General features: G+C 34.3%; 1 protein-coding gene across 10 annotated transcripts in view; it reads left to right on the forward strand.

The window, feature by feature from the left end:
* BPTF (bromodomain PHD finger transcription factor) overlaps positions 1-15,557 on the forward strand; it is a 164,580-nt gene that overhangs the window by 114,178 nt on the left and 34,845 nt on the right. For 6 of the 10 annotated variants that reach the window (XM_037810590.1, XM_037810594.1, XM_037810599.1 and 3 more), the window contains 8 exons: positions 2,509-2,633; positions 3,192-3,320; positions 5,589-5,739; positions 6,071-6,194; positions 8,872-9,118; positions 9,471-9,632; positions 9,849-10,000; positions 10,935-11,043. In XM_037810590.1, the coding sequence (XP_037666518.1) occupies positions 2,509-2,633; positions 3,192-3,320; positions 5,589-5,739; positions 6,071-6,194; positions 8,872-9,118; positions 9,471-9,632; positions 9,849-10,000; positions 10,935-11,043 (1,199 nt within the window). The remainder of the gene's footprint in view (positions 1-2,508; positions 2,634-3,191; positions 3,321-5,588; positions 5,740-6,070; positions 6,195-8,871; positions 9,119-9,470; positions 9,633-9,848; positions 10,001-10,934; positions 11,044-15,557) is intronic. The other 4 variants (XM_037810597.1, XM_037810600.1, XM_037810592.1 and 1 more) reach the window with 3 other exon arrangements.

Genomic DNA, 15,557 nt, shown 5'->3' on the forward strand with positions numbered 1-15,557 from the left:
CTCTGCACTTTTCTGCTTTCTTCATTGAGAGCGGTCCCAAAATGTATCCTTGACTGTCCTGCAGGTAACTTCTTTCCCACTGGAAAAGTTACTATGTACAGATACTTTAATTAAAATAACCTGGCAGTTGTGGAAGCCAACCTTTCTGCTCTTTCCTATTTGAAATGGAAGGTAGGCTCAACTGGGAAGTTCTTTTCTCTGAACTGTCAAGGAGAATGAGTCACCAGTCCTGATCACGTGTTGCTCTGGGCCGTTTTCTGCACGGTTAAGTTTCAGGAGCCTTGTATTGTTATGTTTTAACATGTTCTCTGGGCACAATTTGTGTAGTTAATTTCTCATATGTAATGGAAGGAAATGCCTCCCTATTCATTTTATATAGATGCTGCCTTCACATATATACTAATATCTTAATTTGCTGAGGTTTTGAGAAACATAATTCCTCCTCTCTAAAAAGAGTCATGGGTAAATATGTAAATTATTCTTGACTTTAGAAATTTTTTTAAAATATTACATAAAAATCATGCATGTGAAATGCATTTTTATACTCACACTTGAATAAAATATGTCTCATGCTTAGAGTAGAAGCTAAGAATGCTGAAGGTCATGTGTATGATCTTTATTAATTTAGTGTTAAGGCTCAGGAATATTGAAAAAGTGAAAATTGGCTCATTGGGGCTCTTTTTCTCTCCACACTGTCCATTCCCCTACACCCTTTTCCCTAGGCCCTAGTCTGTCTCATTATCACTTTGAACTGGTAGTTGTCCTCAACGGTGCTACAGAAAATAACATCCTATCCTGTGAATGATCTGACTGAGCTGAGCAACCACTGATAGGGAACATGTTAACCACTGCAGGGAGTGGGGGTAGAAAATGTTTTGTTACCTGCAGATCACATCTGTGGGAAGTACTTCCCTTTGCAACCCGTCTAATACTGGGAATTTCAGAGACCTTTACATACAGTCATTAATGCTCTTCTTTAATGCTTCATTTTGGCACAAGACACCATGCTTTCATCTTATATGCCAGCTTCGTCTCGTGCTGTGCCTTTACACCCCTTCCCTCCAGCCACAGTACACTGGGTGTAGTTTCTAGGAAGAATTGTGTACTCTTCAACACTTTCCCTCCTTACCACATTTCCTCCTTGCCTTTGGTCAGCCATTGAATGCCCTTTACCTAGTCCTTTGAGACTCCATCAAAATTCTGCTCCCCACCCTTGAACCAAATCAGAGGCCTGTCTTTGTGCTCAGTCATCCACTTGTGCTTTCCTCTGTCATACCTCCTTGAAGGCACAGAGACAGATTCTAGGTCATTGTGTGTCCTTGAATCCTTTCACCTAATCTTGCACATACATTTTTTAAGTGAATGAATGAGCAGGCTGATAATGCATGAAGTATGTTCTTCCTCTGGTATTATTTCCATTTTAAAATAGGGATGTTTTAAAGTATTGTTTGGCCATAGAGAGTGATAAGGGGTAAAGAGAATGAGAACACATTTCTTTTTCAACATAAATCTTTGTTTTCTCCCATGAGCCCAAAGTTCCCTAAGACCTTCTATAGGTTGTGGTCTGCAAGTGACACACACTTTCCCTGTCCCAGGACATCCTTGCACTAGTTAGCATTTCCCCTCTAATTTAAGTGTTGTTCTGTCCAGGTCAGACGCTTCATAGGGTGATAGCATAACAAAGAAAATAATGATGTCACAAGTGGAGAAAGGAAATAAAGAAGCCGCAGCAACTTATTGACTAGAGCTTTCCCTTTCTCTCATTGTTCATTTTTCCAACTTAATGCTAAGAATAGAAATCATTGCCTTTCAAATACAAAGTCGTCTAAGATCTAACATTATTATTTTAGTTTCATAGGCTTTCTCCACACTACAATAAATATATTCTTTTAAGTAGTGTGAAAATGTCAACAAAGTATTTAATTACTAATAATCAATGTTATTAAATGTATTAGTATTAGCAGTGTGCATTGTCCAGTAGTTTTTTTTGAATAACCACCTTTTGGATGCAAAACTTTTTGTCAACTTGGAATGGTGTTATTGGATTTGTGAGGACTTCTAGTTTTTGTTTTATTTGAGAAAATGTAAACTTTTCCGATTTCTTTTTTTATTGTTGTTGGCAGTGAAAGTCAGTCAGTCAAGATTTTATGCTTCTTCAGAACTCCTTTATCACATTACTGACACTATTATCTATTTCTCTATATTTGCTCTCCATAATTTTTCTAACATATATTTTGGAATTAGGGTACATTTATAAAATCTTCATAAATAGTTGCCATGTCAATCTTAAGAAATGTACTCATTTTATAAATTTATAAGGCATTTGAAGTGACTACAGACCCTTTTACAGTTGTCAGGTGCATGTTATGCCCTTTTTTTAAGGGATATATAATAGCTAAAGTGTTTATAAAACTATATTATAAATATAGAAGTCATATTGAGGACAAGAAACACAATCCTGCAGTTTATTATTTATTATGTATGGTTTTTCATGGATTTTTCTTTCAGGTATAGACTTCAGACTGTAAAATCCTTAGCCGGAGTGAGCCTTATGTTACGGTTACTATGGGCAAGTTTGAGGTGGGATGACATGGCAGCCAAGGCACCTCCAGGGGGAGGGACTACACGGACAGGTAAGGTTTTTTTTTAACTTTCTAATTTAAGTTTAAAAGATAAACTCTCTTGATTGTTCAACTTAATTTTAAAGCATATCTGTTATTTATTAAAAAAAATACTTGTGTTAAAAAAAAAAGTTTTGCTGAAGTGAGTTTGGCAGCATATGCCATCAGATCTTGGGGGGGGACAGGGAAGGTTTGAATTCTAAGGTGAGTCACCCATGTTTGAACCAGTCTGAATATTTAAAAGATATCTGTTATCATAGAGTCTAAATCATTTAAACTGGAAGATTTGGAACCCTGTGTTCTCTGTTTCTCTCCCAGGGTTTTTGTTTTGTTGACTGTTACTACTAGGAACTAAGCTATGCATAACAGCATTTCAGTCAATTTAGAAATGTGCAGGGAAGTAGAAGCTCAGTATTGTTACCACACAGTAATGATACTGTAGTCATTAATTAAATGTTTCCAAAAGTTTGTTCCATGTGTGTCTCTTTTAAAGCACCAGATGTTGTACTTTTTTATAGTCTTTGAGAATTTTAGGTTGTTTTTAATATTATGTGAATTAAATTACTATAGAAACATCTGAAACTGAAATCACAACAACAGAAATAATTAAGAGAAGAGATGTGGGTCCCTATGGTATTCGATCTGAATATTGTATCAGAAAAATCATTTGCCCCATTGGAGTTCCAGAAGCACCAAAAGGTAAGGAATAGAAAAAGTGTGTTCTTTCATTATTGGCCTATTAGTCATATCTTTTTTGTGATGAAATTGAATTATAATTGTTTCCTTAACTCTATTCAACTTTTGAAGCAGATAACTTTTTCACTACAATCTATTATATTTAAAAATGCTATTTAAGGAAAAAACATCCAGATTTCGTAGGCGTGCACTAATGCCTACAGGGTCCAAAGAGCTGTAGTAATAACCTCTTAATATTTAAGGTGTGGGTCAGTGATTGACACCAGACCATCAACTCAAAGAGGGCAGTCACCATGTCTGCCTGCTTCGTTATTCATCCCAGCTCTTAGTACAGGGTTTGACATAGAAGTGGTCAGTAAAGGTTTGCTGGCTCCAGGGTTAAAGTTGGTGTGAATTACTTCAGTGCTCAGGGTAGAAATAATCTAAGAGGCATAAGGAGTTCCTCAGGAAACCTTTATAGAGCCCCTGTGTATTAGGCACTGGGAAGCAAATACAAAGAATGAGATCCAGTCCTGTTCTCCAGGAATCAAAGAAAAGATTGTAGTATTTAAATATTGGCCTAAATTGCAATAAGACATAAAAGATTGGTAAGTGGTAAATATTGGAAAAGGAGCAAGAGTAACACTATTTTGAAGGTAATTATGAATGTCTGTCTAGAAAATTTATAAGAATCAACATTATTAATGCTAAACTTCTCTATAACTAGAAGTTAGAAGCTACAACTTCTCTAATTAATAATAATAATAATAATAATAGAATATATTTAACAGGCCTGTGTATTGGATATTTTAAATGAAGTAATCCATGTAAATTGCTTCACACAGTGCCTAGAACATAGAATCTCTCAATAAATGCTGACTATTACTGTTAAAGAAAGAAAAAGTACAGCTACAAAAAAGTGCTATCATCAATTTTAACAAATATTCCACACTATTGCAAGGTGTTGGTAGTGGGGTGGTGTATGGGAATCCTGTATATTATGGATGATTGTTCCATAAACTCATAACTTCTGTAATAAAGCAATTTTTTAAAAAGAGCTGGAAACAAAGCTCAGTAACATCCAGATTCAAGATAAATAAATATACAAAAATCAGTAATTTTATTTTATATGAGCAATGAAAAGATTTGGGAAATTAATAAAAGTGTATGAAAATAAAATGCTGTCTTTAAATAGAAACATGGTTTTCTAGAAATTAATTCTCCCTACATTTATTTAGTTTTTGAAACTTGCATTTCAAAATTTCAATTTAATTTTTGAAACTTGATTAAATTAACTTGAAAGATGATCTTGAAGAATAAATGACTGAGAATAGCCTTTTTTGAAAAGAACACCAATAAGGAGGTACTTGTCCTGGTAGATATTGAATTGTTAGCATAATTAAAACAGTGTTGTCTTGGCACAGGAAAAAACAGCTTAGGGGACAGACAGAGAGACACAGGTAGGAGAAGGCATTGCTGACAACTTTTCATCTCCTTGACCCCACAGCCTGCAGCGTGAACCATTACAGTCTCCTTGAATCACTTTCTTTGACTGTATCACTTGATACAGCTGTATTTCTACTATTGTTTTGGTTTCTTTCTATGATCCTCCTGCTTCCCTGTTACCTGAAAATATGGGAAGGGGCAATGCTTTCTTTCCCTCCCTACTCTTTTTATTTTTTTAATCTTGTTTTTATTGTTTATTGATTCTATCTATTCTTAATAGCTTCAGATCTCACCTTTTATTGATAACTTTCAAATCCCTCTGCCCAGTCCTATGATGGAGAAGCATATATTTGCCATAGTTGTATATGGCAAGTATACCCAACCCAGCCGTGGGAAGAACATACTAGGCTTCTTGAAGGAAGTTATATCAAGTTGGGGTCAGAATGATGAATAGGCAAAAGTCAAATGGAGGGGGAGGGGTGTTTAGGGATAAAGTTCTAAGCAGAGCAAACAGGCTCTATAAAGACTCATAAGTCTTTTTACATCAGGGGTCCACAGCCCTTGAGTGTTAGCCCACCTCCTGCTTTTGTAAATGAACGAAGTGTGATTGGAACACAGCAATATTTACTCATTTGCGTGTTATCTGACTCCTTTCATGATACAAAAGTAGAGTTGAGAGTAGTTGCAGCAGAGACCATCTGGCACTCAAGCTCTAAAATATTTACCACCTGGCCCTTTAAGAAAATGTTTGCCAACCCCTGCTTTTCATAGTATGAGAGGAGATGCTAAAAGTACTATAATTTTTAAAGCTATATTACTTAGAGTACTTTGATTTCTTTTTCAAAGAAACGCCTACACCTCAGAGGAAAGGCCTTCGATCAAGTGCTTTGCGACCCAAGAGACCAGAAACGCCTAAGCAAACCGGCCCTGTTATTATCGAGACCTGGGTAGCAGAAGAAGAGTTGGAATTATGGGAGATCAGGGCGTTTGCTGAGAGGTAAGGAAATGGTTGACACATAATAAGGTATTTGAAGATTTTATAACTTCAGATTAAAGAATTATCACGTTATTAGTTTATTCAATATGTCCTGTTTAATTTTTCTTGACTTTTTCAAGTGCTAGCTGTATATAGTTTTTTGAGACCCTATTTCTAATATATAATATCTTATTGTCTTCTTGTCAATTTCTAATTATCTTTTTAAATTTTTAAATTGAAATAATTTCACACTTTTGCACAGTGTGAAGTTCAACCAGATTTTACTTGGATCGGTTAAATGTCAGGTGCTTAATAGAGTAGTGTCTGATAAGGTCTCCTTTTCTTCCTGCAGAGTGGAGAAAGAAAAGGCACAAGCAGTTGAGCAACAGGCTAAGGTTAGTGAACAGAAGAAGCCGGAGGACTTCATGGCCCAAATGGAGGCTCACCTAAAACAGCAGAGATTGGCTGCCCAGCAGGTGGGGGAGTAGGTACTGGTCCCACCTGGCAACAAATCTACATTTTTAGCCCAATTTATGCATACCAAAGCACAGTAATTATATATTCATGTTGGTTTTAAAGTTGTATTTCACATCTGTCTTAATTTCATTCCTTAAAAATAACTCTCTGGATTCACTAAACTGTGGATATGCAAAAAATATGCATATTTGAAGAACAGCACTTGAAATAAGATTTCTTTTGATTATTATCTTTATAATTTAGTGATTAGCTTCTTAAAAAAAAAAAGATTCCTGCAAAATTTCAAACTGGAAAAGCTCTGTAGTCTTTGAAAAAGAATTTATCATTTATGATCATAAAGCTACTTATGGTTTCTTTACATTTCCAAATTCTGATTATTGGAGGAGATCCTAATTAATAAGAGATGTTTATTAATGTGATGAAATTTCCAGCCCAGCAGAAAGTATCTTTCCAAATTGAAACACTTAGGTCTGTTTGACTTCCCTTTTCATTGTATTGCTTTCATATATTTAACATCTCCTTGAAAGTATTTTTGTTATAATATAAAGGAACCATGCCTGTCTGAATACTAAAGCTGATCACCCCTTTTTTTTCCATTGAGAAGATACTACAAAAGTTTTTAGCCAACTTGAATAAGCTTTTAGGAGATGGATGAAATAGATACATCTGTTTATGTTCTTAACTTAGTGTCACAGAACTCTTTAGAAATTGCGTATTGTATAAAGTATTCATATAAACTAATTTTCTCTCTTGCATTTTATAAAACTTGTTTTTTCCTTCAAATTCTTTTGAATCTTTGACATTGGTTTACTGTAGGTCAGTATCATCATTTACATCAAAGTTGTTGTTTGAAATAACTGCATTTTTGGAGTCTATGTTTGATGCTGTCACTGGCAATTTATCCCAAAACAAGTATCCATGATATAACAATTGGCTACTTGTTCTGCTTTTCATCTTATGGGTGTGTTTTGTCATGTCTACAATGTAACCACTTAATGTATTGCTTTGTATGTGTGTGTGGTAACATATATACAACCCAAAATTTCCCATTTTAACCACTGTCATGTGTACAACTAATGATAACAGTTACTTTCACAGTATTGAGCTACCAACACCACTATCCAATACCTAAATGTTTTCATCACCCCAAACAGAAGCTGAATCCATCCAGTAATAACTCCCCATTCCCATCTACCTTCAGCTCCTGGTAACCTGTAATCTACTTTCTGTCTCTATGTATTTTTTTATTCTAGGTATTTCATATAACTGAAATCATACAATATTTATCCTTCTGTTTTTGGCTTATTTCACTCAACATGATGTCTTCAAGGTTCATCCATGTTGTAGCATGTATTGGAACTTCATTCCTTTTTATGGCTGAATAATATTCCATTGTACATATATGCCACATTTTGTTTATCCATTCCCCTGTTGATGGACTCTTGGGATGCTATTAAAATTTCTTTTAAAAAGGCTTATTTACAAAGATAACTAACATTTCCAATTTTAAAGTCACATGCCCAGGAAGTAACTCCTAAATAACTGTGTTCCGTTTATTTGCCTCCTTTTTCCACTGATTAAATCAGGTGATATCTCTAAGTGTCCAAAAGTAAATTTCCTTACTTTTGAGGGATGATTAAGTGAAATATATCATAATGTATTCAGATATAGAACAGTGTATACAAAAGTAGTCCTAAAAATTTGGGTGTGAGGTCATTGGTGGTACGTTTGCAATGGCAGGAGATAGTTCAGCATTGGAATTTGATCCTAGTACACATCCCACCTCTACCATGAGCTAGCTCTGTGGCCCTGGGAAAGTTATACAACTTTTCTGAGATGCAGTTTCCTCATCTTTAGAGTGGCAGTAGTGCCAGCAATCTCATTTAGAGTGAGCATTAAATAAGATAAAGAAGGTAAAACATCTGTCACTAGGTTTGCAATAAGTCCTACCTTTTTTTTTTTAGATCTGTAAGCTTACACTATTACTTATCAGACCATGATTGATAAGCTGTTAGAAAATAACATTAGTCTATAATAAAAAGATATGCAAATAATATTTAATAACCCTATAGTCTGAAAGTTCAGATTATAGCACTCTATAAAATAAAATAGCATATAGTATGTTTCTATAAGAATATTTGAACTGAATAATATAAGAGTCTAGAAAAAATTGTTTTATAATTTTCAGCTTGCTTGATTACAGGTTTGCCAACTTGAATAGCGATATTAAATATTGACATCTTTATGATTGGATAAATTAAAATTGCAGTAAAATGGAAACCTTTTATAGCTCCCATCATTTGGTATCTGCTATTAATCTCATCACTGAATAGCAAGGTATTCCTGTCCAGTAAGATTATCCATGACTCTTATCTTCAGTCTGAACACCTGGATATATGTACAGGCTGGAAAAACTTGACATTTAAAATTTTATATTATGAACAATTTAGTATCTTTAATAAAGTTTATGTGATATACAGCCATGAAAATAATGCTTTCATCAAGAAATTAAATTCAGTGGTAAATTTTTATGGGTATATTTCTGGAAGTAAAATATTTTAGAAATTGGAGTGCAGTTTCTTAGATTGAGAGACATTGTAGCTGGACTTCTTGCAGAATGGTGTTTTTATTTACTGTTATTTTGGTTCGTGTTTTCTCTTTCCCTGGCCTTTCTAGAAACGCTTGGAGCAGCAGAAACCTGCAGTAATTGCAGCTTCCTCTACTTCCCCAACAAACAGTACAACGAGTACCATCTCCCCAGCACAGAAAGTTATGGTAGCCCCCATAAGTGGCTCAGTTACAACTGGAGCTAAAATGGTTCTAACTACTAAGGTTGGATCTCCAGCTACAGTAACATTCCAGCAGAACAAGAACTTCCATCAGACCTTTGCTACATGGGTTAAACAAGGCCAGTCAAATTCAGGTACACAACTGTGATAAAAAAGATTTTCATTCAGGAAAAAGAAATTTCAGTCCCTTACCTACTGAAATGAAACATCTCTTTAGAAAATTGCTCTTCTTCTTCAACTTATTAAGCAAACTGTAACAGTTGGTTTGTTACAGATAATATTCATGATAATACATTAGTGAAACTCCTCTCTTACATTATTTCACTTTCAACATTTACATAGTTCAGGTACTTGGAGTAGAGAGGAATGTTTTTCTTAAAAAATACAAATGAGCCACATTTCATGCATTTGGTGCCCTTCCTAGAAGTCACTACGTTGCTGGTTATTTTAAATCTAAAGCTTATTAAATGTCTTATACCCCATTAGCCACCAGCACAGCTGCCACATCTGCTACAACCATTGCCAGCACAGGTCAGACGTTCCAAATTACAGGCAATCCAGTCACTATGGCAGGAAAAGTAATTACCAAACTGCCACTTCCTGCAAACAGCAAGATTGTCGCTGTAAATGTGCCAGCAACACAAGGAGGTAAGGGAAATGTGAAGAGTTTTAATTCACATTTGCCAGATCATACTGTTGCCATTATTTTTCATTTCCTTTTCACTGATTTCAGTCCTCGGATCTCACATTATATGTAGCCCACTATAAAACCCCGCCACACGTAGTTTTTCCTCAGAAACCAAGTAATACTTAATACTTTTAATTAAAGGGGCAGCTATTAATTATTTCTTCATCTTTTTTTAGGCGTTGTTCAAGTCCAGCAGAAAGTCTTGGGTATCATTCCATCAAGTACAAGTACAAGTCAGCAAACCCTTACTTCATTCCAGCCCAGGACAGCAACAGTCACAATTAGGCCTAACACCTCAGGCTCGGGAGGAACCACAAGCACTTCACAAGTAAGAATTCTTTAGAGGCTTATTTTGTTTTGAAGTATTGAACATACGAAGTTGAAGTTTTCAGAATGACCTCTTCTAGGATTAACCCAGCTTCTAATTTTCCTTTACTTTTTACTTAATCAGTGCCAAAGTTTTGATTCAGAAAAAAACTATTTGTTATATTTCTGGTAAGTAGAAATGATATATGAACTATTATTAACATTTAGATAATAGCATGTTAGTATCCTTTATTAATAAGAATTGTGTAATAGGATTTTATAAAGAAAATACCTTTATATAAAATAATGGACAGCACTATTTTTACCCAAGGAAGTGTGCCATGAAGTCTAATTAAGAAATAGAATGAAAAATACAGTCCATAGCAGTATAAGCAATTTGTTAATCAGCTGATATATGCACATATTAGATACATGATTTCCTTGGCACTGTTTTTATGGAAAAGGTTTAAAGTTTTGAAGACTTGAGTATTTTCAGAACCTAACTATAAAACTGAAAATAATGTACTCTGTAGTCTCCTCTTTAAAACTATGAGAGAAAATTTGGTTTCTGATCTTATTCTTATATTCTCTGGATTATAGCTGTGGATTGGAGCTTAACTAAAATAGAACTCACCTTTTCCTGCGAGCAGCTTTGGTGGTTATAGAGCAGAACTTCACTGGGTCTTATGCCTTCCTTTTAGTCTATAGACTGTTCTTACTATCAGTGACAAGGAATTTCATAAGATCTCATTTGAGTTAAATTAATTTTCTCCCCTCAAAATTCCATCTTTATTCTGGTGTTTAGTATAATTTAAAATTTAATTTCCAGGAGCCTCCATCATATCTGTATATATTTTTATCAGTATAGAATGCTTAAAGATCTTATATTCTAAGTCCAACATGGTTTAGTGTTTTAAAAAAACATTTTAATTCATTGTCCTTTGTGTCATTTATAGGTAATCACAGGGCCTCAGATCCGCCCTGGTATGACGGTGATTAGAACACCACTCCAACAGTCAACACTAGGAAAGGCAATTATTCGAACACCTGTGATGGTACAGCCAGGTATTCATCCATCCAGTATTATAATTTTACATCCAAACAGCCAGTCTAGGAGATGCATGATACTCTATACTTGGCACTCTGTGTACCGGAAAACACCAATTTGAATGAATTCTTTGCAGCATAAAAAATTTCTAATCTATTGTGGGATGCATCCATAGATATTGTTTCATTCTTGGCATTACCAATAGGAGAAAAATAGATTCAAGTTTGCTTATAAAAATGTAAAAAGAAACCTCTAAGAAATGAAACATATATTGTTCAAATTATTGGAGTTATAAGAATGAGCAAAGAAAACAGTCTAAAGGGCAAAAGATGGGGAAAAAAATCAAGGAAGTAGCTAAGAAGTCAGTATAGCAGAAAGCATATAACATGATTACAAGGCAGTGCCACATCTGTCATTTATCACAATTAATGTGAATAGGTTAAAACTCTTATATTAAAAACTGAAGACTGAAGATTGAGTAAAAAAAAAATCATCTCTACGTTTATGAGAAACTTTCTTAAAATCAAATTACCACAAAAGATAAAAAAATTAAAAGATGGGCAAAGATACATAAAATAAAGGCCAAAAAAAAAAGGAAAGGAAGAAAGGCAAGAATAGCCCTACTAATATTGGACAATTAGAAATCAGTGTCCAAAAAAAAGGAAAATACTAATTAGGACAAAGTGGGTCATTTTATATTTACTTGAAGATAAAGGTTAAAGATACCATCTTAAATCTTTATGAAATAAGGTAGCATTGAAGTATATAAAGTGAGAACTATTTGAAATCAACAGAAGCAAGTGGGCAGGAATAGATTCTATATCAAGTTTTGTACCTCTAGGAAGACACATTCTTTTGAAATATTTGTGGACTATCTCATAGCAAAATGGGCATATAATGTTCCATACGTAAAACCTTGATAAATTCCAGAAAGTACAGTAGTTATAGGTCACATTCTTTGACTATACTATAAAAGCTAGAAATTAATATTTTTATAATATTAATAACCTTTATTTACTTGGACTTTTCTGTAATTCTCTGTTAAATAATTTTTAGGTTAAAGAAACATCACATGCATAATTACAAATTATCTAATAGCAGCTATAATTGTTTCTCGGCATTTGGCTAAGCTCAAGTATAATAGCAGCTGTAAGCTGTGCTCCCAAAACTGAATTCAGAGGCAAATGACATTCATTCATTCAAATATTTGAGCACCTACTCGAGGCAGTTGAGATACATCACCAAACAAAACAAAGAACTCATATTCTTTTTTTTTTTTTTTTTTTAATTCAGTTTTATTGAAATATATTCACAAACCATACAGTCATCCATGGTATACAATCAACTGTTCACAGTATGATCATATAGTTATGCGTTCATCACCACAATCTATTTCTGAACATTTTCCTTACATCAGAAAGAATCAGAATAAGAATAAAAAATAAAAGTGAAAAGAGAATACCCAAACCATCCCCCCATCCCACCCTATTTGTCATTTAGTTTTTACTCCCATTTTTCTACTGATTTTTTTTTCAATTTTTTAACTTTGTTTATCAAAAAATTAAAAACAAACAGGCAAACAACAACCAAAAAAACCCCACAACATTTCAAACAAAGCAATGGATTAAGGAAAACAAATAACCTAAAATAACTACTTTGCTTCCAATATGTTCCTACCATACCCCAAGAAAATTAATAAACCATGTCCAAACAGAGGAGTAAGAAAAACAAATAATCTAAAATAACTACATTGCTTCCAGCATGTAGAACTCATTCTTAAATCTTAATCTAGAAATTAGAAAAATGTATAAAGCAAGTATCAAAAGGAAACAGGAAGGAGGAAATAAAATAAAAGCACACCTAATAATTATTAGAAAACAGAAAAGGCAAAAACTATTAAATCAGGTAATTCTTTTGCGAGTCTGATCTTGAGAAAAAGAAGCAAAACACCACCTCACAGAATTAAAAATGAGAAAATGTTATAAAAATAGAATGAACTTTTTTAAATCAAAAGAGAATTCTGTATAGCTCTCCTTGTTGCATGACTTTCAGAATTTCCTATTATAAAAAATAGTTCTAGGGCATTGGGGGAAGAAAAGATAAAATCTTTCTCTTCATTTTACAAATAGCACAATTCTATTACCAAACATAGCCTAGTTTTTTTAAAAAAGCAGTCTTCTATACCTATGCAGGATTCATTCCAGAGAAGAAAGGATAATTCATTATTTTAGTTAATGCTACAAAGACAGTGGATAAAATTCAATATTCCTGTTTAAAAGTTACCACTATCAGGCAGATCACTGAAAGGAAAGATGTAGCTGATGAAAAGGGGAAAATAAAATATATAGGTAATAAATGAGATATACTTAGAAAACTGAAAAACTTGGAACTAATAAAGAAAATTGCCAGATAAAATATAAATTCTGACAGTATTCTAGATACATAAAGCCTTTGTTCCTTGATACCTTATAAGCTTCAATTATGCCTTTGTCTGATATGCATATGTGCACCTGCAGCTTTCATGTCCCCCAGGATTTTGCGACTTTCCTTGAACTTTTGAATGCCCAGTGAGGAGGAACTCCTCAACTGTGCTGCCATTGGCTATATAGTGCTTCTTTAGCCGAAGACTGCCTTTTCATTGATTCTTGGTAGTAATAACAGCTGCTGTTTTGTATTGAGCAATTTACTCTTTGCAAGTGTGTAAGCACCTCATTCTTAAACTTCCGTTTAATCTTCATATAAAGTAGCTACTATTATCCCCATTTTACCAATGAAGAAATCAAGGCTCAGAATGTTGAGTAACTTCTTGAGCTATTAAGTTGCAGAGCAGGGATTCAAGCCAGATTTGTCTGGTTTCCAAGTCTGGATATTCTTATTGATTCAACAGACACTCACTACCACCTATGTGCCAGGCACTGTCCCAGGCCCAGGAGACTGTAATTTTGAACCACAGACAAAATTCCTGCCCTCATGAAGTTTATAGTCTAATGGGAAAGGTAGACAATAACCAGATAAATAAGTTATATACATAGCATACTAAATAGTGATGAATGCTTAGGAAAACGGAGAGGGATAGGAGTGTTGAGGAGTTGAGATTCGAGGGTGATTTGCAAGGAGGGTTGAAATCTTAGAAAGATGTCCAGAGAAGGACTTTCTGAGAAGATAAAATTTGAATAAAGACCTGAAGGCAGTGAGAAAGCTATGCAGATATCTGAGTAAAGAATTTTTCATGAAAAAGGAACTTCAAATCAAAGGCTCTGAAGTGGGAGTGTTCCTGGGGTATTGAAGGAAAAGCAAGGCAGCCTTTGGAAAAGGAGAAAGAGCAGAGTAATAGAGGCAGAGGGTGAGTGGATATGTGTGATGTCCATCTGCAAGCACGTACAGATCACACTAGCACTTATATGATCTTGTTGTTACCACCCACCATAATAAGCCTTTCTCAGTATGGGATCCACAGACTCCCAGGGTACAGCTGAGAATGAAGATTATTTTTGAGTTTACATTCTGATCGTAACCTAAAAATAAATTAGCATATACATATAGGTATCATCTGAATGACTATCAAATAATCAATCGTTACTAGCCCTTTTACCCATCTGAGTTTATGATGGCACTGTATCAATACCAGATGGTCACCTAAAATGATAAGTTTTCATGCATTGTTTCTCAAACTGCAGTGCAAGGGCATAGTGTTGGGGTCCAGAAGTTCTCAAGTTATAGCACTTGACTTCACTAAGCTGTACTCCCTTTCATTTCATCTTGAAGAATAAATGGAGGAGAATAACCAAGAAGACTTTAGAAGGAAGAATGGAAAATTTGAACCACTAGTTGTTACAGTATACTGTAAAGCCAACAGAATTTGGAGCGTGATACCAAAGGAAAACTAGAGAAAAGTAAATTAAAGAGGCATGATACATGAAAATTGGCTGAATGACAAAGGGGTCATTTTGAATCAGGAACAATGGCATTAGTTAATGATACTGGAATAACAGGTGTATAGTTTGAGGGAACAATAGATCTCTGCCTTGCAACATATAAACCATGATTGAGGACATCCTTGAACGATGTATCTGATTCAGTAATGCAGGAGAACTTTATACGCAGAACATTTAAGCCAAAAATCAGAAAAAGAAAAAGACTAATCTATTTGACCATATTAAAAAAAAAAAAAAGGCAGCAAAATGGGGAAAAGTATATATTTGCAGTTTTTGTCTTTATAAAAAGCAATTATAAGGAAAAAATAAAAACACTCTAGTAGAGAAATCTGAAAAGAGTATGGACAGTTGACATCCAAAGTAGAAGTGATATGAAAGAATTTTAAATGCCAGCCTTCTGTAGTAATTGAAGAAATTCAAACACTGTGTGATACTGTGTTTACTCCTTTCGATTGCTGGATTATTTTACTTTAGTGGTGATACCTGGATTGGCAAAGGTTCAATGAAATGGTACTCGGAGATGCTGTGAGTATGAATTGGTAAAACCTTTCTAAAATTCAGTTGACTACTATGTTCCTACTATATTTTGGGATATT

This window comes from Choloepus didactylus, chromosome 18 (genome assembly GCF_015220235.1).
Source record: "Choloepus didactylus isolate mChoDid1 chromosome 18, mChoDid1.pri, whole genome shotgun sequence".
NCBI classification, from domain to species: Eukaryota; Metazoa; Chordata; class Mammalia; order Pilosa; family Megalonychidae; genus Choloepus; species Choloepus didactylus.